Genomic DNA, 24,196 nt, shown 5'->3' on the forward strand with positions numbered 1-24,196 from the left:
AGGAAAAGCACTGACTTTAAAAAACCCAGCTATCAGTTCACTAATGTTATTCTGGTATTCTCTTGGGTAGCACAGGATTGTGAGGGGCTCCACAGAGAATGAAAACAGCCAGCTGATGAACAGCATTTTCCTTTCCTTCTTCCATGGCTGTACCTTATTTAGAACAATAACCCCTCTTATGCCATGGGACCATATTGTCCTTACCTGGAGGTGTTTCTAGGTAAAAATAAATAGAGGTGGCCACATACACTAAATTTTGGTCCCAGAGCTCAATTATGCCTTTTCACCTGAGAAAACTAGAGAAGGGGATGAATTTCCAGTTTTGTATTCAGAGAACCTTTGCACCAGGTAATAAGCTAAACTTCTATAACCTGAGGCTCTAAACAAGTCAAAGTAATGGCAAAGCATGTGGTGAGCTGCGAGCACTGTTAGCAGATGGACACTTCTGGGAGACTCTGGGGGTGCGTGGTCCTGCAGCTCTTTTCAAAGCCAGATCTATACTGAGAAGAGCACAATTCACTCTTCTTCAAAGGCACAGCAGTGCTGACAGCATGGAGAGTTTTCAAAGGATCATGCCTCCAGGAACTGTCACTCTTCTCCACTACCCTCATCAGCATTGTCCTAAAGGAAGCACTCTTTGCCGTTAGGACAGTAAACATTCTCATATGCCTGCGATCTTGTTCTCAGCACTGGATGAAATGGCTCCAGTGAGCAAACAGCACCAGGCAGTCTCTCTGCTGCTCTTTCCCCTTCAAACTTCTACCCCAAAGGCTATTTTCAGGCATTTTGAAGTCTGAAAATCCACCCACTGCTCTACTCTGAGATCACTGAGATTTAGGAGAAACGGCTGCTCTTCCTGCAGTCACAACCAAGAAAAAATATCACTGCCTGTATAGCACACGTGTGATTTAAACAACACTGATTAATACATTTGCTGATCCTAAAAAGTAGTACAAAATACTTTCTTTTCTATCATTGGGGGAAAAAAACGGGCAAATGACCTTCCAAGTATCTTTTCAAGTATCTTTTTCCAAGTACCTTTTCAATGGTAGTATCAAACTCCAGTTTTCACCACAAAACTACTGATACTTCCCCCATGGATCTCCAGAATCCCTGCTTCAAACACTATGGTGTAGCTAAAAAATGCCCAGACCCTGCCATGCTCTACTGCACTTTAATTTCACAAATAGTAGTTCCATGATGCCAGCACAATTTCAGCATGCAAGGGAAGTGATGAGGAGTCTAGTCCCACAGCCCAGCTCAGCCCAAGCCAGTTACACTGCAGAATTAGCAGCTTTAGTATATCTACAACTTCCAATACTACATTTAAAAAGATGGGATTTTCATACCTCTCTTAAAAAACATATCAGAAGCATAGTTCAAGCCACAGCTAGATAGATAGACAGCAATGATTTAATACTTGCTTTTTGCTAAGAACACAGAAGCCGTGGAGCTGTCATTCCCTTCATGTTTGTGTTATGCTCCACTTGGGCAAGCCATTGACTGTGTGTGCCAGGCTACGTACAGCCCTAGTCCCTTCCAGCAGCACTTCAATAAGTAATTAGGCACAGACTGTCCTTTTAGCAGAGTTTTAAGTGTGCTTTTAGTTTTGTTGGTCCTGCACTGTACATCTGAAAGCAGCAGACTGGGCTTCCCTTCCACTGCAGGGTGCTGCCTTCAGGATGTCTTCAACACTGCCTGCAACTCTGCTTTGTTAGGGTTTGGGGTTTTCTTACCCCCCACACACTGTTTGCATTTCACACATAGCAAACCAAGCTGTAACAAAGTCAATTTATGACAGACACCATATGAACACAGGAGATCTGCAGGTTCTCAGGAGCAGAGACTGCCTCAACTGGCAAAACCAAAGGCAGTAACTTGAAAGGTCACATGGCAGAGCAGCAGCAGAGATAACACCAACTCCCCTGGTTCCCAGTCCAAAAGACATCTACTAAACAAGGAAAACAATGCTTTTTTTAGTTAAGGAAACCCAAGCAAAACTCATACTGCTATAACAGAAGGGAACAGTATTTCCTCCTTCGCAGCACACTTACAGAGAAAGTATCTGTTGGCTCCCCAAGTTGCTAACAGGGGTGACAGACTGAGAATGAAGCATTTAAAGCTAGGATTAGAACACCACACTACAGAGAATCCACAGCTGGCCTGTCAAGAATCAACTCATGCAGACTCAATGGGTGTCTGTGATCCAAGGACTGCACAAGTATACAACTCCAACACTGCATCACCACAGAATGTAAAACAATGCAGCAACAAAGAATAATATCTTATTCCATTCTTTGTAGAAAGCAAGTGAAAGCATGTTTTCTGGCAGAAGGGTTCTGAAACATTAGAAAATGCTTCAAAGGAGTGACCAACCTGCTAGAGCTCTGCAGTCTGTGAATCAGTACCAGACCTTCTGCACTAAAGCCACAAGGACTCAACGAGTGTGAAGGCTTACAGAGTCTTTGTAAATAGCCTGAAATAATGAGTTCAGTAGCGAGGGCAAATTAAGGAAAACCTACCATCACCTGATGCTTACAGTGGGCCCCAAACAGCATGCTCTGGTTCATATACTGAGCTCATTCTCCCAAGGCAAAGAAAGCTCTTTACAGATGGATATTGCAACATTTTCGTGGGATGAAACAACCATAGAGTGAATTCCCTAAAGGCCTGAAGACAAACTTCACCTTTCACACTTCTTTGTAAAGATCAGTAGACAGTGATAGATATGTTATTAAAAATGAACACAAACCCATTCTTAGTGAACAGCCATGACTTTGCTCACACAAAGGAACTCCAAACAGCAAACCCAGCTCCTCAGTGTAGCATTCAAATGCATTAACCTCCCTCTGCTTGTTGAAACGTCCTGCTTTAATCACTGCATCCCTCTAAATGTCAGCAAACAAAACGTGCAACAATTATTCCACCTTCCTTATTCATTTTCAGAACACAGTGTATCAAATCAATTAGGTTTTCTATGGAGGAGAATGCTATGCTCCATAGTGACATTTTCCTACACAATTCACGTCCCTGTTGGAAAGTAAGAAGGTGCTTACAGTGGAAAACACTTGAACAGTTTTCATCAGGAGCAAGTGGAACCCTGGCACTAAAAGTTTCTAAGTCAAGGTTCGCCTGGAAGACACCTGAAGAGGTTCCTTAGAGAGTGGCATTGGATAGACAGCCAAGCCAAAGAGTTAAAGTTTCTCAAACTAATGCATGAACAGAAGACAAAAGAGGATCTTGCTCTAGAAAATACCACATAGCATCAGGCTCACATGGCCATCTGTAATCACAACAACAGAAATGCTTTTTGATATGGAATTCCAAATCTTAAAAAGCAATGGCTTACCTGACCAGAAAGCGATGGAGCCCAACGTCAAAGCTCCTGTAAGAAAAGAGGCACCATATTTTAATTACTAAAACATTGTTACTACTGTACATACAGAGCATTTCAAACCAATCAACAATGCTAAAGATAACTATAAAATTATAAGAATTGATAAAACAGAAACAGAAGGGAAATATACAATTTCCTTTCTGCAATGGCAAGAATGTTGGACTCTTCATCAGGGACTGCAGCCATAGGACAAGGGGTGATGGGTTCAGAGTGAAACAGGGCAAGTTCAGGTTAGATCTAAGGCAGAAGCTGTTCCCTGTGAGGGTGCTGAGGCGCTGGCACAGGGTGCCCAGAGAAGCTGTGGCTGCCCCATCCCTGGCAGTGCTCAAGGCCAGGTTGGACACAGGGGCTTGAAGCAAGCTGCTGTAGTGTGAGGTGTCCCTGCCAATGGCAGGGGTTGGAACTGGGTGAACTTAAGGTCCTTTCCAAACACTCTATGATTTCTCTCACATGCAGGTAGATCCTCTCTGCAAAATTACTGTGGAATCCTTTCTTTGCCTATTTCTGCTCTGAACTGCACTAAAATGGAAGGGACTGCTGTGAATTCTCTCCAAGATACAGAATAATCAAGGAACCCCATTATTTCTCTTTCAGATACACAGAATATACTTGGGCCCTGCAAATGTGTTCCACTCAGATCTGGTAAGGAAAATCACTTTGAGAGTTCTTGACAGCAAGTACAAGGTAGATCACACTAAATCACAAGAAGCATGCCTGAAAACCTCAGCACTAACAACATACATGGGCAGATAGCATCAGCATTTCTTTCCCTTTCCTACTCCCTCCACTGCTCAGCCAGCTCAGGAGAATCAAGGTCATGGACAATGTACCAGCAAATTCGTGACATGAGAGGAAGGCAGGTGCTGATTTGAGACATTTACCTAAGAGCTGAAGTATGTGCTGGTTTTATGGGACTATCAATATCATCCCAGATTAACTGTGCGCATAACGGCATAGCTGGTGAATGCAAATGGCTCATTCCCAGTGCTGGACCTGCTCTGAAATGGCCTTACATTCTGCACACAGAAAACATCTTGGCATATACTAAGCTCTTGAGCACCTTGATGCAAATAAAAAAAGCCTAACTGGTCATTTGAGTACAACGAGGTTTTATTTTAACACTATTGCTTGCAGTGTGCTGCCTTCTACCTGAAGCAGCAAGAAAAGCCTGCAGACAGTTAATGGCATCCTGCTAACAGCTGATAGGCAATGAACTATAGAAACGGTAGGAGTTAACAAGTAGAGAAAGTCCTCTGGTTCACCAGGGTGGAGAGGAGAGGAGCAACTGGCTTGCTTAAAAGCTGCCTTGAAACAGCACAAAATATTAATTACACCTGTATATTCACATTCTTTTCCTAAAATCATTTCCTATTTTACATTATTATTATATTACTGTGTAATTATAGTGCATGAAGTGCATTCAGTTATCTTTCTACATTCCCCCTGCCTGGACACACACTTTAATTTGCTCCCCCCCTTCACTAATATTCAAGCTTGACCAGGGCAAGTTCAGGTTAGATCTAAGGCAGAAGCTGTTCCCTGTGAGGGTGCTGAGGCGCTGGCACAGGGTGCCCAGAGAAGCTGTGGCTGCCCCATCCCTGGAAGTGCTCAAGGCCAGGATGGACACAGGGGCTTGGAGCAGCTGCTCCAGTGGGAGGTGTCCCTGCCCATGGCAAGAGACTGAAAATGGATGAGCTTTAAGCTTCCTTCCAACCCAAACCCATCTGGGATTCAATGATTCTGTGCTGTACATACAGTCTTCTGTATCAGAGCTGCCCACAGTCTGCATTTATAGCTCTGATCAGCTTTGCTCACTAGGATCAAGAACTTCACGATGCTTGTTCTGGGAGGGGGGAGAAGAAGAAACTTCAGTTTCACAGAACAGCTGCATGATGAGGTAGACAAAGCTGAGGCAGAGTGGGTTCAGACACAGAGGGAAAATGTGAGAGTTGGCTGTGGACATACATGCCATCACTCATTTTTCACTCTTTCCAAAACATAATGCATTTTCTATTAAAAGCAGATTTATGAGTCTATTGTATATAGGCTTTAGGTATTAAAATATTTCCATAAAATATTTAATCAGTATTAAAAATGATCATGCACAGAACCAATTTATTAAATATAAAGGAGGAAAAGAAATCAGAGCCTCACTAGGTATAACTTAGCATAGACAGATAGGCTCCATCATTCCCCAGTTTGTATCGATACATTTCAACTGATCCTAAATTCTCCACAGTGTAAGCTGTCAGTTAAAGATGTAACTACACTATGACCCACAAAATTAGGAGAACATATAGTGGCATCAGTGTGCACTTAGATCTTAAGGACTGCTCAGGACAGTATAATTGATCAGTTCCAAAAGCAAGAACAAGGCTGAACAATTTTAAACTGTAAATGGGAGACACAGCTGCATTACTTTAGGCTACTGATACTGGGTACATACACTTTTAAGCATGTAGGATAATGAATAGAGACACTGCACAAGGCAACAAGTAGGGAAAAGCTAGGATTATGGGAGGCTGGCTTTGACAAAAAGCCACCACTGCCACTTGCAACAATTCTGCTTATTCATATTTAAATACAGACTGCATGTAAGGCTACAAGGGAAGTGAAAATACAGTGAAGCAGCAATGGAAACAGATGTGGTAGATGTAACTAGTCCCTCCATTCTCAGGTGGAAAAGTTAACAAGGGGAAAAGAGGGTCTGTATAGCACTGTTCATACTGCAACTTGGCAGCAGAAGAAGCAACTTCATTAGAAGAAAATAAAAGAATGAGTAATCAGACTTCAACCCTAACTATCCTATTATTCTACAATTCTATATGAAAAACTTCAGTGAACCCTTCAGCATCCCAGAAATCTCCCTAACAGGCAATGACAAGACCCCCGCCAGATACCTCAGAATTACACCTGCTAAATGCACATGATTATCTACTGCTACAAAGTACACCCACATTTACTTGATATTTGGTATGAACTTCACACAGCTTGTTCAACCCTGAGCCTCTCTGCAAAAGCCAGGATCCAGCTGATAGCCCTTGCAGTTCAGGGTTCCTCGCAGTTCAGGGTTCCTCGCTTAAGGCACCCTAAAGTACCTTAAAGTTTCACAAATGCTTTTTGAAATCCTATAATGAGCACAGCTTTCTGAAATACAGGTTCTAATTCCAATCTAAAATAACAAGGGAAAGGAGATCCAATTTATCAAAGTAGTAATGGTAGTCTTCAAACAGGGCATAATGTTGACTAGTCAGTGGAACAATAAAGGGGAGATATACTTAACATCCATGTCATAATCATGCTACTCATTGCAGGCAATTCGATCGCTATTTTATCCAAAGTCTTTAATTCTGTTCCTCTGAAGGGCAGTTTTGAATCAGTTCTGCACGCAGCTTTAATGCCTTTGGTAAGCATGGAGGTTTTAGTTTGACACATTCCAGCAAAAGATTACACACATAATCCTTCCTAATCAAATTTATCTTTTCCCAGTACATCAACCAGAAATTGGTATCCAAAAATACACACAGACTAAACCAACAAGGACCTTCTCCAAAACACAACCTCTGAAATCCTTGCCCGCAAGCATACATCTCTCTCCTCAAGGTACGTATTCAAAATTACTTCAGACGTGTAGTTTCTGCTTTGAAAGCTAAATGCATAATGCAACAACCTGCTTCCAAGTCTGCATTCAGCCCAAAGCTGGGGGGAGGCTTCTTTTATAGAAAAGATATGAAAGGGCTGAAACATGCTGGTATGAACCAGTCAGTAGCAATTGCACATGCACTGAAAGCTTAATCCTGATGATTCCCAGGAAAAACAGAGTACAACCCCTCTCCTTTTGTACCCAGGATGCAAAAAGGCATTTATACACATCTAAAAGCCAAATGAGCAAAACTGGAGCAAGCTCCTGTTCATGCAACTAGGGTATCAGAGTAGCCAGTCATCCGTTTCCCCCTTGTGTAATGGATACTTTGGACTTGCTCTGAGATTTCCATCTATCCAATATCCTTATAGTTGGGCCTTACTGTGAAATACTGTGCCCACCACATGCTAGCTAAAGAGTGCTGTAGCACATGGCTCTCCAACTGTAGCTGCCTAGTGCAGGCTGGCAGATAAACATATAAATCAGGGACAAAAACAAGTCAGGACCTTCTCCTAGGAGCTGGTTCACACTTTCCTGGCCACATGCCCTGAGCTCAGCAGACAGGGTACCCCCCACTAGAGCTACAGACTGATATCCAGAGACAGACTCTTATTTCATGAGTATCACCAACCAAATATCCACACTGGTCCACACTCTGTATAAGCATGCATTATCTGATGGACTGCTTATGGTCCTGCTTTCCACAAAGCTGTGCTTTCCATAAAAGAGCACTGTGTACAGTTCTGGTGTCCCTAGCATAAGGACACGGAGCTGTTGGAGCCGTGGTCTAGAGGAGGCCATGAGGATGATCAGGGGCTGGAGAACCTCCTGTATGAAGACAGGCTGAGAACACTGGGGCTGTTCATGACCGTTCTGAAAAGCAGCTCATGGCATGGTTCTAACTTTGGGCACTACCTTCAGTGGCACAGATCTAGGTAGATAGATTGCCGTTTGTAAAGAGCTTAAAACCAGTAACCTAGATGGAGACATGTAAATGTGATATAGTGTGCCCAGAGAACACACTGCATTGTGGACAGAAATATTCCAGACACCTTCAGAACAGTCATGTTGCTGCTACAACATAAATACTTCTGAACGTAGAAAGGAAAGGTGTAATTTATACATTACAGGAAAACCAGTTCAAGCAGCAGCACTACCTCACACTTCACTGGAGCAAACAATAGCCTAATTGCACTTAAATCTCTTCAAATCAGTTAGGCTACCTGCGTTTATTGTGGTGATGGAATCCAACTAGTAGGTTATTTATTGCAGCTTCACTAGTCTCTACCCTGTGGGGATCCACTGTCTCTTAAAAGAAACATTGTAGTTGCTGCAATACTCCAACAATGGCTCTTGGGCCTCGTTTTTACAAATGTGGCTAAACTTGACATTAGAAATCCTAATCCATTCACACATCCTCAGAGTAGCCCGTCCTATTTAACACTGCAAGACCAGCACTTTCATTAGCAGTCTCTGCAAATCAATCTGGCATTTTGCCGGTGAGCTGCCGGACTGAGAGTCTCTCCCACACCAGAACATTCTGCAATGGAGACTGAGAGGTTATTGAATGACAGCTGCTTTCACTGACACAGCACTCCTCACTTGCTTCCTTGTCCCTCTCTCTAAAGCAATGTCTCACAGCGAGGTGCCCAAAAGCCTGTCTACACAAGAGAATTCCCCTGGCAGACACCCCAGCATCTCAGGGTTCTATACTACTTTTATGGATCCTACTATATCCACTCATCTTTCTCCCCATCCTGCCTGTGGCAGCCTCCCTGGCTGGTAATCCCTCAAAGATGAAAGCTTCCAAATCACAAGTAATCACAAGTGTGCACCATAAATGTAAAACGTGCTTTAGTGTCTTGTCTGAAGAATAAGATTACTACAGGGAAAGCAGATAGCAACATCTATATGCAGGTTTTCTAAGTGCTATTATTTAATGTCTCAATGAACCATAAAACTTGCTAAAGCAAATCCCATAGAGGGCCATGCCTACACCGAGTACAGTATTTTTCAAGTAGTGACTGCTACCAATTGATTCATTATCATCTTCATGATTAAAGAACTGAGAAAGCCAGCCATATTTTTAGAAGACAGTGTTGATAGTTTATAGCTTCCATTGATTCAGACATCCTGCTTCCTGCAAGTCTGCTTGAAACCTACACCTTCACTGTCTCTTCAGTGACTATCAGCACCCTTCTTCAACAGTATCACTGCCACCACGCTAGGATACACTATTTAGAAAGCAGACGCACAACTTAAAATAGAAACCCAACAATTAAACTGTCACAGAAGATATTCTACAGTAGAATACAGCAAGCAAACTGAAAACATTCATGTAAAGAGCCCAGACTGTTTAGTGCTGTTAGATATTAAAATGAAGACGGGAGAATGCATGATGAAAAGGGAGATCCAATCCAACACAGGAACTTGTCTGGATTTATCCGTTACTCACGCTATGGAACATACTTCGGGACACCAAGCCTTGAAAGTCACATTGCAACATTTGCTGGGGACTCTTGCCACATGCAAGCCTGTTCTTGGAACTCTCATTTTTCACCTCAGCCTTCCAAATTCATGTGAGAACCTTGGTGAATTCCACCCACATCCAGATTTTACAGTTTGCCCACTGACATGGTGTTGGAATCAGGAACAAATATATATATATATATATATACATATATATATACACACACATATGGAGCTCTTTTGGCATTCCTTCAAGATAAACAGTAACAAATCCCATCGTTTTCTACGCAAAACCAAAAACATCTCCATTCTTAGCATACAGTGATGCAAACTCTGGCTCTTCCCTGTGAGAAAAATCCTGTTTAAATGAATTCAATGGGCTTTTTAACATCAAGAGCTTAAGAACCTGCTTAAGCCTAGATCTCAGGTTTTAATGGACTGTCCTTTGTTTACAAGATTTGGTTTTAAGTTTGAAGCACCTGCCAAGCAGCAGACTCATAGTAGCAGCTTGCTATCATCTCAAGGTAAAAATACAGCTAAGAGTAAAAAACATAAATCTATGTTATTTGAAAGAAAAATATGAAACTGTCAAATACTTTTATATCACGTCTTTGACAAGCCATTTCTTGTTACAGCAATAATAAGCAGAACTTGTATACACATGAAGTGATCTATCATATTCTTTGACACTTGCTTAAGGACATACTCAAATTTTAACACTTCCTGCTTAGATAAAGATCATGGAATTTCTGTTCTGGTCTTTCCAGAAGCTAAGGCTTCTCTTACTCATGAGAATGGTGGAAATACACAATGAAATCCTGACCCAGGCAAAACCCCTGATTTCAGTGGGAACAGAAATACCTGGACTGACTGTGGACAGCCTGCATCATGAAGGATACAGTCCAACCCTGGCATACGGTTTGTTAGAGAGACCTTCAACTCCAAGCAGAAAATATCAGTAAGTCCCAAAGCTTCATCTCTGGAGTTTCAGTTATTAGCTGGGAGCTCAGGCTGGAGAGCTGCATGGCAAAAATAGTCTGCAGTAAGATAGCTGCAAGGAGAAAGCCCTTCTGTGGACCACATGAAAAGACTTCACATACTGCTAGTGGCTTCCAGCCTACAAACTGGATCCATGCTCCAGTATCTTTTGTGGTTTCAGTCTCAATTTAAACACACAATTCGTATTATATCAGAAAGCCTGAGGGGAGTTTTAATGACTCTAGGCATTCACTCCCCCCTACCCCACAATCTCAGCCAGAGAGACAAGCAGAACTTTTAAGCAGGCATCAGTCATTGCCAGTGTTAATAGCAGACGCAGGTCTGCCTACTTAGGAGGCTTCAAGACAAAACTAACTCTGTTTCTCACATACCCACCACACTGGATCTTGGTGATACAGTTCAACAGACACTTTTTAAGACAGAGCAAATCTCATTTGCAGTCTGTTAATCTCTCCTAGAACCCTTCAGAAGAAAAATTACTTTAATTTTATACCTTCCCCGATTCTTCAAACGCCTGTGGTAGCTCATGGAGAGCTGCTAAAACCTAATGCCCATTAGTGACAAACTCCCATAGGGTAAGCTCTCCTTCAGTCTTCTTCGAGTAAGAATCTTGCAACGCAGTATGACGGCCCAATTACTCTAAGATCCCTATCCCTACTGCAAACAGAACAAGGGAGTTTATTAACAGCCATTACTCATTTTCTACAGTGGTTGTAAGCAGGCAGAGTGCTGTTTGCCAAATGGGAGCAGCACTTACAGTTTCTATCTGTGCAGAGCTCATGTCGAACGCTGTGAAGAATGGGCTTCATGGGTGATCAGCACTAGGTAGGCTTAGATTGTGTGTTAAGAAAGCCCAGCAATTGCGAATTACGGTAACAAAGCAGTTGCTACACAAATAAATTCCCAATAATTATGCAATTTAGACCCAAGAAGGATTAGGGTGCTTCATTATTGCCTCTTTTTATACTCCAAAGAGTGTACTGAAGAGATTTAAGGAGCCTTTTAAAGCTTTAATCTAACCAACAAATTGAGTTGTACAGTAGGTAAGAACTGTAGCATACACTGATTCGGCTGATGTCAAAAGCACTTAAATCTTTTGTCTCTATCAATGAGAAAATGCCTAACCAGTCCAGAACTACAGTGTCTGTCATATATTCAGGTGACATGTTAGCTACAAATAAAGTGCCACACATCAATGCTCAATTTTAAGCATCACAATAGTTAAGAAAAAATCTAACAAGGAAATCAGGAAAAGTGTTATTTTTCAACTTGGAAACACTAAAAAAACCCATGCACTAATTCCACAATTAAATGCCAAGCTTTTGGGCAAGGAGCTTAAATATTCTCACACTGGCTAGCAAGTGTAACACTTAAACAGGGTTGTAGATGGCAAGGACATAGAGCAAGATCTGTCTTAATTCAATCTTTGTCCTTACATACTAAGAGATGGAAATAAAGATCCCTTTCCTTTTTTAGACTCTCACCCAGCATCTTCAAGGACCATATAACAAGCTTCTCAAGCATGAAAACTAATATTTTTTCAGTTTTTCAAAGTACATAATCCACAAATATATGTAGAAACACACGTTTTACTTGACAAAACTGTTCTTATGCATGTTATTTTTACTACTGATTAAGGACCTGATTCAATGTCCTTGTCCAGACAGGACACAGGTCAGATCTCACAGCTTCAGGGAGCTAAAATTCACAAGAGAAAGCTTAACATGGTTCATGGCCATTGATGTATTTGCACTTCTTCATGCTTTGGCAATGTTGATTTCTTCTGTTATTAAGATTTCAGTACTATTTCCCTTTATTCATGAGCACCAGGCCACTTCAACACTGTGGATGTGCTCCTATTTAATTCTGCTATCATTTTAGAATTGGGATTTTTTCTAGATTTAAGACATCACCTACAAATATAGGGTGGGGGAAAAGTGCCTTTGGATCTTTTGATTTTTAAATAGAAGTGTTGCAGCATTAACATTTTCTAAGATTAAAACCAGTGAGAAGCTAGACCATTAAAAGACATTTTTGTTTTACCCGATACACTGTCTGAAACACACTGGACAATATGAAGGCTGAAAATACACCAGAAGTGACACTCCGTCTCCAGAGAAAAGGAAAACATGCATAAACCTGTCCTTCCTTCCTTTCCTTGTCTCTCAGTTCCAGCTGCTGGGCAAGTCCCACCGGAGGCACAGAGTAGAAGGCTTTCAAAAACACAGTATCTAGAACTATATAGGACAGATACAAGACAAATCACTTCAGAATACCTGCTCCTGTTGAAGCTGATGCTAGACCATTTACAGCACTTGAAAATGAGATTCTCTGTTCACTGCACAGGTAGGCTTGGCCCAGCATCCCTGCTCTGATCCCACATAGCATCATGTCTCCAGGCACAGGACCCCCATAAAGGTCCTCCTATAACTGTTGCTACCATTACAACCCCATCCACAGCAGGGTGAGCAGCAGGTCTGAGCCACAGATTCGGATGTGCCATTCAAATCTCTACCAGGCTCTGGGGGGTTTTGCACCCAATCCCTTCACGCCGCAATGGAGATGTTCATTTCCTTTTCACTGCCTGCTGCTCCTTTCTATGTGCTAATTTCTCGAGGACTTGTAACTAAACTGATGCCTGAGGATAGCTGCCATAGAAAGAAGTTTATGACCCATCATTTAGCATCCTTCACTTTTCCCCTGTAATCACCTGCAAATGACAGGTTGCATGACAGCAATTTGCTGTTATTACTAGCATATAATCAGGGAACTAAACTCACAGGAAGGAGAAATTCAGAGACAAAACCTGCTCTCTCGAATTTCAGGTCATCCATCACCTAAAGCAGAAACACCACAGCAAAAGAGCACCACAATACTAAAACAGAAAGCAAGAGCCTTCTACAGCAAGTTAAGAGTAGAACCACCTGAACTTGGACAAGCCCTTTCTCCTGAGCCCAGAGGCAGGGATGTCATCCTGCCTGGACCTGGCAGTTGCATGGTTACAGCTGGACATACTGTGTTAATTTGGCTTATCTGGGAACTTAAGGAGGCGAGATTCCCAAATCAGCACTGACACCAGTGCTATTTCTGATCTGGAATTTCCTTAAGGATACCTTACAACATAAAGCCTTTCAGCAGCTTACTCATCTTGATGTATTTAATAACTCCCTAAATTACTTATTCCAATGAAAAAGAATCAGAATCCCAAAGCAGCAAAATACGTGATAAACTCGGCTGAGACCACACGGAGCACAGGTGCCAATGAACTTAAATAATTACTTTTTTCCCCTACAGATCAGAAAATCCATTTTCCTTATTTAAAAATCAGTTCCAGGCCTGACCACAAACTAAGAATAGACAATTAGATGCAAATAGTGCCGAGTGTTTAAGGCAGAAATAACTGATGGGTAAGGTTGTGCTGCTATTCCTCATGCTAACGTTACTATGTGTGGTCACACTGATCTCTTGTGCTCACACTCACACATAACATCAGTATCAGACTTGTCTTTTCCTAGGAACGAGCCTGAAAGGAAAGGAAAATGCTTTGTATGGTCCTTTCTGATAGACAGACACAGGGAACTGTTTCCAGAGGGGGAAAGGTTTCAGGAACAATGGAGAAGGTAGACAAAAAGGAGGAGGATGAGGAAGGACCAGAGGCAGATGAGACTGTATTTTTATGGCACGGTTATGGCCGGGAATGGGACTGGCCCAAGGCAAAATTCTAATCCATAATTTGAACCAATTCACTGAGACCTTGTATCGAGACCCCTTTTCTCAGAGAATAGAAGCAGTACTTTAGCAATAACGAGGCAGGTAACCCAGAAATCAGAGAATCATAGAACCAACGGGGTTGGAAAAGACCTTTAAGATCATGAAGTCCATCCATTACCCCAGCACTGCCAAGCCCACCCATGGCACTGAGGGCAAACCCATCTCCCCTCAAGGTCTCCCCTCATGGCTGCCCTTGATGACCCCCAATCCCAGCTGCCCCTCATCTTCCACCCACAGTGGCCCACACTCTATAGCTGCTGGTCCTTCCCCTCATGGCCACCCCTCATCTCCCCTCAAGAGCTATCCTCATGGCCACCGCTCACCCCTATACCTGCCCCTGCTCTCCCCTCACAATTGCCCGCTACCCATCATGGCCGCCTCTCGTCTCCCCTCAAGAGCTCCCCTCATGGCCACCACTCACCCCTATACCTGCCCCTGCCCTCCCCTCACAACTGCCCCTCGCTCCTCATGGCTGCCCCTCACCTCCCCTCATGATCTCCACTCACATCTCATGGTCGGCCATCCTTTTTCCTCATCACTGCACCTCTCTCCCCTCACGGCCACATCTCCTCTCCCCTCATGGCGGCTCCCCTCATGGCGGCTCCCCTCATGGCCGCCCCCTCCTGTCCCCTCACACCCCTCATGGCCGCCCCTCTCTCCGCCATCTGAAACAGCAGTTTCTGTCAGGCCACACAACCCACACCAGTTCTTTACATCACCAGAACTTAACAAACTTAACAGGATGGATACAATTAAACTGTGCTCATTTAAAGTGTGTCTGTACATACAACATGCAGCCCTCCCGGTCCACCCGTCAACACGTGAGAAAATGGCGGCGCTGACTTAGGTCAGATCCCGGTCTGGTCAAGAACCGCGGTGCTAAATACGAGGTGGAATCTAGAGCTTAGGGGAGCTGGAAACAGGCAGATCTTCTCCATCATTGCCTCATTCCTTATTATCCAGCATTCCTTCTGTTCCATTTGCTTTATTCTGGATGGAATTCTGATCCCTGGGAAATCTGCTTTTCAAATGCTACTTTTGACTGCTTCCTGAAGAGCCTCCACCCTTGCTGAGGCTAACCCATATGAAACACACACGGGTTTAGCAAGCTGCTCCAGTGGAAGGGGTCCCTGCCCATGGCAGGGGTTGGAACTGGATGAGCTTTAAGGTCCTTTCAACCCAAACCAGTCTGGGATTCTATAAGATACTTGGGAATGTACAAATGTTAAGGTGGAAGTTGTGCTCCTGCACATTCCCTATCAATCTATGATCAGACATAACCAGTTTCATACACCATGCTGCTCCCGTAGCACATCAAAACACATGCGATCAATGTGTGCAACACCTCTGCAGGAGAGCACTCACTACACTCAGTAACAGTACAGACACCTAAAAATGGAAGCATGAGTTTGTTTCCCCTGCCATGAACAGCAACTGTGCTAAATGCTGTCCTAATGCGTGAACTGACAAGGTTCTGTGTGGAATGCGCTGCCAAAGTCACTTAGATGAGCACTGACAGAGGATTTAGGTGCTAGCAATGGTTTCTGTACTTCCCACACCTTCACTCTTACACCAGGATATTTATCCATATTGAAGTAATTCACAAGTGTCAGCAGGAGCAGAGCTTTTTCCAGCTGCACTATGCAGTTCTAGCTCCCTACACACACACCTGATAAACTGCATGCCAGACATCAGCCTTGCCTAAGTCTTTAGAAGCACTTATAAGCCCCCAACAACACTGTTCTCACATGATTCATTACCTTGCTTTTAGCCCCAGTGACAACACCCAAGTTTTAATTCCTCATGAATTAAGGTAAAGCAGACATTAAACCCTCTAAGGTGGTGTGGCACTGAACTGCTGCCCTCCCTGGAAACCAGCAGCTCAGAAACTCCTTTTCACAGCTATCATCAAGCTTTTGAATAGTAATACATTTATCATGCATTTACTTGATATGCAGCTGCAGATTTAGCAAGATAATGATATCCTGGTAAAAGAAATCACAGTAATACATTCAATTCCTCTATTTGTCTTCAGACAGTAAGTAAGATTGATGATCTTGCAACTCAAGAGACCATCTTGATTAAATAAAATGCAAATTAGGCAGAATCCACTATAAAGCTGATAACTCCTTTTTAATTAAAGCCTGTTATTTTTAAGTTCGGACACAATGTGCCTTGTTGTTCAGTACCACCACCACAGGCAGAGTACCTGTTCTGTTTTTCCCATTACCTGCTTTGCTTTTCAGCTCTAGAGGTATTTTAGACACACTATGGTAACTTTCCTTACCTTTCAGAATCAAAGGTCTTCCATCTACATCATAGTGAATGATCTCAGCATGTACTGATCGATTACAAACAGTGTCTATAGTATAGACACTGGTCTGGAGGTATCAGATCAAAAGCTTTGTTGTTATGCTCAAAGGGCACCAGGTGGTGGTGGAAAACTCCTTAGTAGTGCATTTGCCTTCCTTACATTATGATATTCACGCTGTCTGTCTCTTCAGGCAACCTTCTCTCCTTCAAAATCTGCATTACTAATAACTTTGCCACACAAAAAGCACAACACTGGTTCTTCCAAAAGCCTAGCTAGCATAATACCCTGTTTCTGAGAGTAACCTAATAGTATCCTAAAGCAGACACGAGCAGGAAGGGTATCAGCAACCAAGCACACACGAGCACTCTCCTCCAAGCAGCCTCCCCAACACCAGCCAGCAGGTAACAGTGGTGCACTCCATGTCATGGCTCATTGCATCGCTCTCTTGGGGTGGAATTCCCAACCTGGCCTAAGGAGCCTTTAATAAGCTTTACCAGGCTAACCTGAAAACAAAGCCTGATGCAAATCTCCTCAGCCTACCAGCTTAAAACTAAGCACTGGGTTACTGACATTTAAATCTGACTCGCTCTGATAAAGTTGGGATCATTCACTTAAAAGTCCACATATTCAAACTACAAAAATAATGATTCAGCACTTTAAGGAAGCAGAGTTCACAGTGTCACAACACAAACCACTGACTTTCACCACTTTTTGCTTGCTTTTATACTAAACCCATCATTTTCACACTTCCTGTCCTGTTCAGACAGTCATACGGGTTAGAAACAAAGGCTATTCCCACTTTTAACACTGACATTCCTGTATCACAGATCAAAACACATAACAAGACTGCAAAGCCCCTCGGTAGCAGTGATCGAAGAGTTTAACTGTGAAGGCATAAGGGCATTGTGATTCAGGGATTCAGAGGGCAAGCTATGTGAGATTACTTAGATAACAGACAGTGACCCCTAACTCACTATCAGCCACAGGAAATTCTAGTATCCACACAGCTTTGAGAGCAAGAAACTAAGTCAGCTGTACATGAACTGATTTAACCTTCAAAATAAACAAATCCAGTGCTGGTGTCCTCAGCATAAGGACATGGAGCTGTTGGAGCCAGTCCAGAGGAGGCCACGAGGATGCTCAGGGGCTGCAGCACCTCCTGTATAGAGACAGGTTGAGAACATTGTGGCTGTTCAGGCTGCAGAAGAGAAGCTGCCTGGAGACCTCAGAGCAGCTTTCAGTGTCTGAAGGGGGCTACAAGGATTCCAGATGCATATATGAATGGAATCCTTGGGTAAATGGTAAATACCTGCAGCTGAATTTTTTCCTTCTGGAAAAAACAGACCCAAACTCCCTCCTTAGATCCTAAGTTTCAATTTTCTTTAGAGTTAGGAATAATTTTTTAACGAAAACCCAATGTTTTTACTGTGCTTCACAACCTGTCCTTGCAGGCACAGCGCACATTTTGATGGCGTTACAACTACCTGACACAACTGCACTATTTGTGCTGAAGTGCAGTTTCATTTGGCACCTCCAGAGCAAGACCCAGATTCCTCAGAGAGGAGGAAACAACCACTGTTTACAGCTCTGCTTGCAAGGGCCAGCAGGTCAAGAGATGCTGCTCTCAGGAGAGAGGCTGGTAAAAACCAAACATTTCTATATTAACTCTGTAGGTCACAAGTTCAGTTCAAACTCTGAAAGAGGATTTAGACCAACCCATTTGTTAGTAGCTCAAATAATTGTTCATCTGGTTTCTGCACTCTGCTCCTGCTGCATTTGAATACCACATATCCACAGTTGCCAGCTACAGAAACTATAAAACCTTCTTGTTACAACTAGCTTCAAGCTGAAAGCAAAATTAAAATCTCATCCAATAAAGCTCTGATAATAGCAGGCCTGCTGCTTTTATGACTAAAATGAAAAAGCTTTATTCATACTGCAAAGCAGTCAGAAAGCAAGCAGGGAAGCACCACTGTGCGAGGCTCTGCATCCAACACAGCACAAGAGAGGTCTCAGCACTAAAAAGCTGACAAGTCTAAATCATTTTAGGCAGTGTTTCTAGGAGTCTGAGGCACTGCATCCCACAGACTGAAAGAATTAGAGACAGAGGAAAACAAGGGAGGGGAGAAGTCAACTGAATCCACTGTTACACACAGGCTAAACGCCAAGCAGAACCCACCTGGGAGACAGTTCTCAGGGAAACAACTGCAGTGAGCACTGATTTAAAGCAAGCCTAAGATTCAAAACTGGTACTTTTCTTTTGAGAAATACTGTGCTGAAACCCTCTAAAAGCAAAAGGGATCCTGAAGTTCATCCTATATTAGAAAGCATTACTATTGTTCATAGTATTTTTAATGTGTTGAGGACATTTTGTGCTTCATGACTCTGCATACTGAAGTGTTACAACTACAGCTTTCCTCATAGGGTGATTAACCAAGCATTTCTTTTCCTCCTCTGGAAGGGTAACTAGCTGAAATGTGGAGTTTAGACCAAGACTGAAAAAATGAACCATTTAATAGGTACCTGCAAAAAATAATTGCTATGTTAGTGATGCTATGTAGTTCTGATCATTAAGAGGATGAAAATGCTGAAAGCAATGCTTTCCCCTAGCCTCCACAGTGGCAAGAAAGTAACCATCAAACTGAAGTTCATTGTGCTAAAGATGAATCATGGGGGTGAGCTGGAAAAAGCACAAGGACATGAAAACCAGCATGTATGTGGCCATGACAACACACAGGCATGTTCCTACTCGCTGCCTGCAATACTCACACCAGCAATAAGCTGTCTGACAAGCAGTAATGACTTACCTCCACATTGTAGTGAAACTGTGCATCAGGCTCACACAGCGAGGCAGAGCTGGGGGTTTGAGTCCATCCATTTGAAGGAGGAGGGCAGGAACACCGTACAGAACCAGGTACTTCACGTAAAAAAACAGCACTTGAGCTAAAGCCAGGCCACCTAAAACAGCATAAGAACACCAAAATCATACCTTAACCAAACTCTGAAACAGTTTTAAAGCTTGTTAAGACTGATTTATTTCCAAACAGCCAATATTCAAAGCACTAAAGCAAGCATCGTGAGGTGATGGGATATACAATACCTACTTTTGCAACAGCTGTAGGACACAAGCACACACAGTTAGGACTTTCATCACACACAGAACAGTACCATCATTCTGATAGGAAGGAGTAAGTAAGCATCTGTAGTTTCACTTTCAAAGCTCTTTGGCCTGTGGTTATTAATTGCTATCAAAAACAAATACTGACTTATGCTGAGCTAAAAATCAGAACATAATATTTATCCCAGTGCCTGTGTTGGTATCTCTGTAAATCAACCAGCCACGCTCCACTTGTTCCTCCTGCACAGGTATAACCAAGGGTTATCCTTGCAGCTTATCCCGCACACATCTCACGTACCATCAAGATTATTTGTGTCCCTCAAAACAACCTCTACAAGACCCCTCCTGCTGCAGCTGAAGGACAGGAGACTGCAACTCCACTTGGTGTAATACTCAAGGCATGCACCAGGTTTTAAACCACAGGACAAAGGACTCCTTAAGGTGCTTTAGCCTGCTCACAGCTCAACCCCAGGGCACGGCCCCAAATGCAGCATCTTGCACAGGTGTGAGATGAAAACCACACCAGCTATTCTCAGATACTCCTCTCAGAAGAGTAACAATCATAGAGCACATAAATAACCATGACTCATATTAACACTCTAAATGTTTTCTGCTGAATAAAATGGTATTTCACCAATAAATCACAAGAAACAATATCCATATAAAGCAAAGGCCAACACCATTCTTGAAACTGGGGAGAGCCCACTCCTGAAGTGCCACTGATTCTGGTGAGCTTTTTCCTCTGACAGCTGACATCACTCAAACCTAATCCCAAAGGAGGGGAAGTAAAATTGTTCTAACTTGGAAGCGCAAAAAAACCCCAAAGTTGCAAAATGCAACTGTTAAATCCCCTTTCCAGTATTTTGCTTTCCCTCCCTGATACTAACCAGTGATTTAAGTGCAGTTCCTCAGATATTTAACGTGATTTTAGAACCCTCCTGCAGCCTCTCCTTGGAGACACAGATTTCAATCTGACTCCAGCAGCCCAAGCCCATGATCACTTAAATAATCTGCTTTGACTTTTGCTGGCAAAGCATCCCTTTTGCATTCTGCTGACTAATGGCTATGCTATGGATGACACCCAAAAGGTAAGCATTAAAAATTCATGTCCTATATAACAACCTAGGGTGAAATCCTGGCGCTAATACTGCAAACTGCAGAGCTCCTGCTGTCCTACACAGGGCCAGCATTTTGCTACTACAATACGCTTTTACATTTAATATCATGATCCATGTGTGCAATCAGAAACAGTTGTGCCATACAAGATAATTGATGCTAGAACAGAATACCTAGGCATGAAGCTCATGGTGTTTTCCTTCAGGGAAGCAGTCATCTAGTATTCAGTACCATTCTTCCCAGAGGAAAACAAACAATCAGAAGCACAATTTGGATACCAGCCAATTAGCCATACATTAGATTACTGCTAAATCATCTATACAGCCAACTTTCTGCTTTAATTCCCATCTCATTTAGTTTCTCATTTCTCTTCTGACAAATTTCATTGGAGAGCTGAATGCTGACACCCACACAAACCAATTATGAAGATCACAGCTGTCTGTGCACTGGTAAAATCCCAAACCCCTTTGGCTGTGCATGATGGAATGAGATGCACAGAAACAGACTACCACTCTCTTGAGACCTGGAAAAATCACAGCATCCCGGACTGGTTTTGGTTGGAAGGGACCTTAAAGCTCATCCAGTTCCAATTCCCTGCCATGGACATGGACACCTTCACTAGAGCAGCTTGCTCCAAGCTCCTGTGTCCAACCTGGCCTTGAACACTGCCATGGATGGGGCATTAATGGAGCAAACTGAACACTAAAGAACAAACTGTGATATTGTGAATTTGAGAAATTGAGCATTGATCTTAAGTTTGCCTTTGTGCTCCACGTTTAAGCTCAGGTGAAGCAGTGTACTTCTGCCTGCTCTGGGCTGTAATGGAGCAAATGCAAAGCAGCTGGAATACCTCAGGTATGAAGGAAGGGTTAAGGTCTGCCTGTTGCCAAGGCAGTCCGGCTGTTATGATGCTGGTTTTTCCCTTAGTTCTCCATGTGTGGCCAGACCTCTGCACAGCTGGCACAAGCTGAGGACCAATAAGGACTTAATCTACATACTTTGATAGGCACCTTCACTGTAGTCTTAGAATTGCCACACATGCAGTAGTTAGTGCCTGCCAGGTAATGACCTGCGGTGTGATTCCTACATTAACTGGGTGAGCTTTAAGGCCCCTTCCAACGCAAACCAGGCTGGGATTCTATGAATTTCAAGCTTTAAAAGAACCTGCACAGAAACAATGCCTTTAATTAGAAACAAGCAATAGCAAGTGTATATTAAAAATACCTGTGAGGGAAGAAATTCTGCACATATGCTCTCTTTTCCCCAGAATAAATTAATTCAAAGCACTCAGGGTTCATTTGTAGCTGAAATGTTTTAAGGGATAAAACCAAAAGCAAGTTAAATTACTGGTACAATCTTAAACCCAATGCACTTCAGCAGTGAAGCTGAAGTCCCAGGTTACATTAACCAACTTGTATAGAAATGGGTATTTCCAGTTTGTCATCTTGCAAACCCTTACAACATTCTACATTTTCTTATGCTGTATGAATTGGCCTTTTTTTATTGGCCTTCACAGTTTTACCTTCCACACGTTTACTGCAAAGCTGCATTCTGCAAGTTTCATAGGGCTTTGTTTCAAGAACAACTAAAATGTAGCATATTCACAGCATACCATTACTGTTATTAGCTTTAGCTTCCATATTCTCAAACCTTTGCCTTTGACAGGGGTTCTCAAGCAGAACATTTTCCTAAGTAACTAACAGACCATTTGGATCCAGGTATTAGAAACCACACTTGGCATTTTTCTGTCCATTACCATCACCAAAACTCATGGGCGAGACTTGTGACTTAGGAGGTGATTTTATGATGAGCACAGCAGCACAAATCTGCCCTTTCTGCAGCTACACTGACCCTATGGCAGTTATGATCACAGATGCTTGTTTCTACCAAGGACCAGGGCTTTCTCCAAGGTTTTCTCCCTTTTACCCTTCTGATTCTCTCCCCAGTCCTATCAAAAGAGTGACTGAGCAACTACGTGGTGCTCTGTTGCCACCTGGGGTTAAGCTACAGCACATGAGTAAAAGAAAACCAGTCATAAAGTAGGTTGACTGCCAATACTGGAAGTTTAGCCTGTAGGAATGCTTATAAAACATTCACACACACACACTTCTTTGTATAAAGCAGTGAAATACCCAATGTTTTAGAGATTAAAAATCTTACTAAGCTGTCTGATTCATGTTTGTATTTCCAGTTTTCAACTGACATCAAGATGCCAAATATTTTATCAGTCTCCTCCTCATTATCTTGCAGGATGAAAAACAAACAAACCAACCAACAGATTGCTGTTAGTATTTCATGACCATGTTTTCCTATTGTATTTAGTCCATGCAAGATGTGGATGCAGCCAGTTTGGGATTTTTTCCCGTATTATGGATAAAAACCAGTTTTCACTGAAACCCCTCAAACTCCAGGGGCCACAGTGCAATGTGACACTGCCCTGTTCATTAAAGGATTGATACACAGGGGATGCAACCTGGTCTCTCTCAGAGGGAGCCACTAACTATGGACTTTCCTAGCTCCTTGATCCACAGGGCAGGCACATAAACTGTCTTTACTGCCAGCTGCCAGCTTAGGAAACACAGGGAGAGGAGTGATCCAGGGAAGAATATGACCAGGAAAGAACTGAAGGTTCTACCTTCACATGAACGACATATACCCTTCTGTTCACAATTCCCAACATGCTTATCACCCAGTTAATGACCTTGAAACTTGCCACTTCCCAATTTAACCTATATATAACACCGATTAGAGACAGTGCACAAATACTTCAATCCCACAGTTATTCCATCGGTAGTACAAGAACAGTGCAGGAACGCATGTGCTAAATCCTTGTTCTTCAAGAGACAGGCTTCTTCTACCCACATTACATAGCCAACAAAGAGACAGGAGGGATATTCAACAAGCAAAGGGGGAAGCAAAGTTACAGAGCCCTCTAAGCCTTTCAGACACCATGGATGTGTCTGAACACCATCGATGTGTCTGCACAAAAGCACACAGCCCAGCTGGGTTACCTGTGCAGAAGGTGCCTTCCTCTCAGAAAGGAGAGACTCTGCACTGCCTTTGGCATGCTCAAATTCAGAAGAGCATGAGAACATAAAGAATTAGGCATCTGCAAGTGAACTGGAAGGAATGAGGTAACCTATAGTGGAAGAGTACACTTATAGTAACTCAGGTACTGGCTTGTAAAGGGCACAGAAAAAAGAAGAATAGGAACATGTGACCTAAGAAGATATTTGGTTTAGTTGCAAAAGGACCCAAGTTTAAAAAGAAAAGTTTAAAATCCAACCATATAATTCACAGACTGTACTAACAGTAGCTAAGGCACACAAACAGTGATATTGAGGGCAGCTCGCACCTCTGTTGCGGTTA

At 42.8% G+C, this 24,196-nt stretch overlaps 1 protein-coding gene across 1 annotated transcript in view; it reads right to left on the reverse strand.

The window, feature by feature from the left end:
- Positions 1–24,196, reverse strand: part of HHAT (hedgehog acyltransferase) — a 131,637-nt gene that overhangs the window by 97,745 nt on the left and 9,696 nt on the right. Inside the window, exons 7-8 of the mRNA XM_034060709.1 lie at positions 19,401–19,551; positions 3,350–3,385 (exon numbers count right to left, since the gene is read on the reverse strand). Coding sequence (XP_033916600.1) covers positions 3,350–3,385; positions 19,401–19,551 — 187 coding nt within the window. The remainder of the gene's footprint in view (positions 1–3,349; positions 3,386–19,400; positions 19,552–24,196) is intronic.

Source organism: Melopsittacus undulatus, chromosome 3 (genome assembly GCF_012275295.1).
Source record: "Melopsittacus undulatus isolate bMelUnd1 chromosome 3, bMelUnd1.mat.Z, whole genome shotgun sequence".
Classification (NCBI taxonomy): Eukaryota; Metazoa; Chordata; class Aves; order Psittaciformes; family Psittaculidae; genus Melopsittacus; species Melopsittacus undulatus.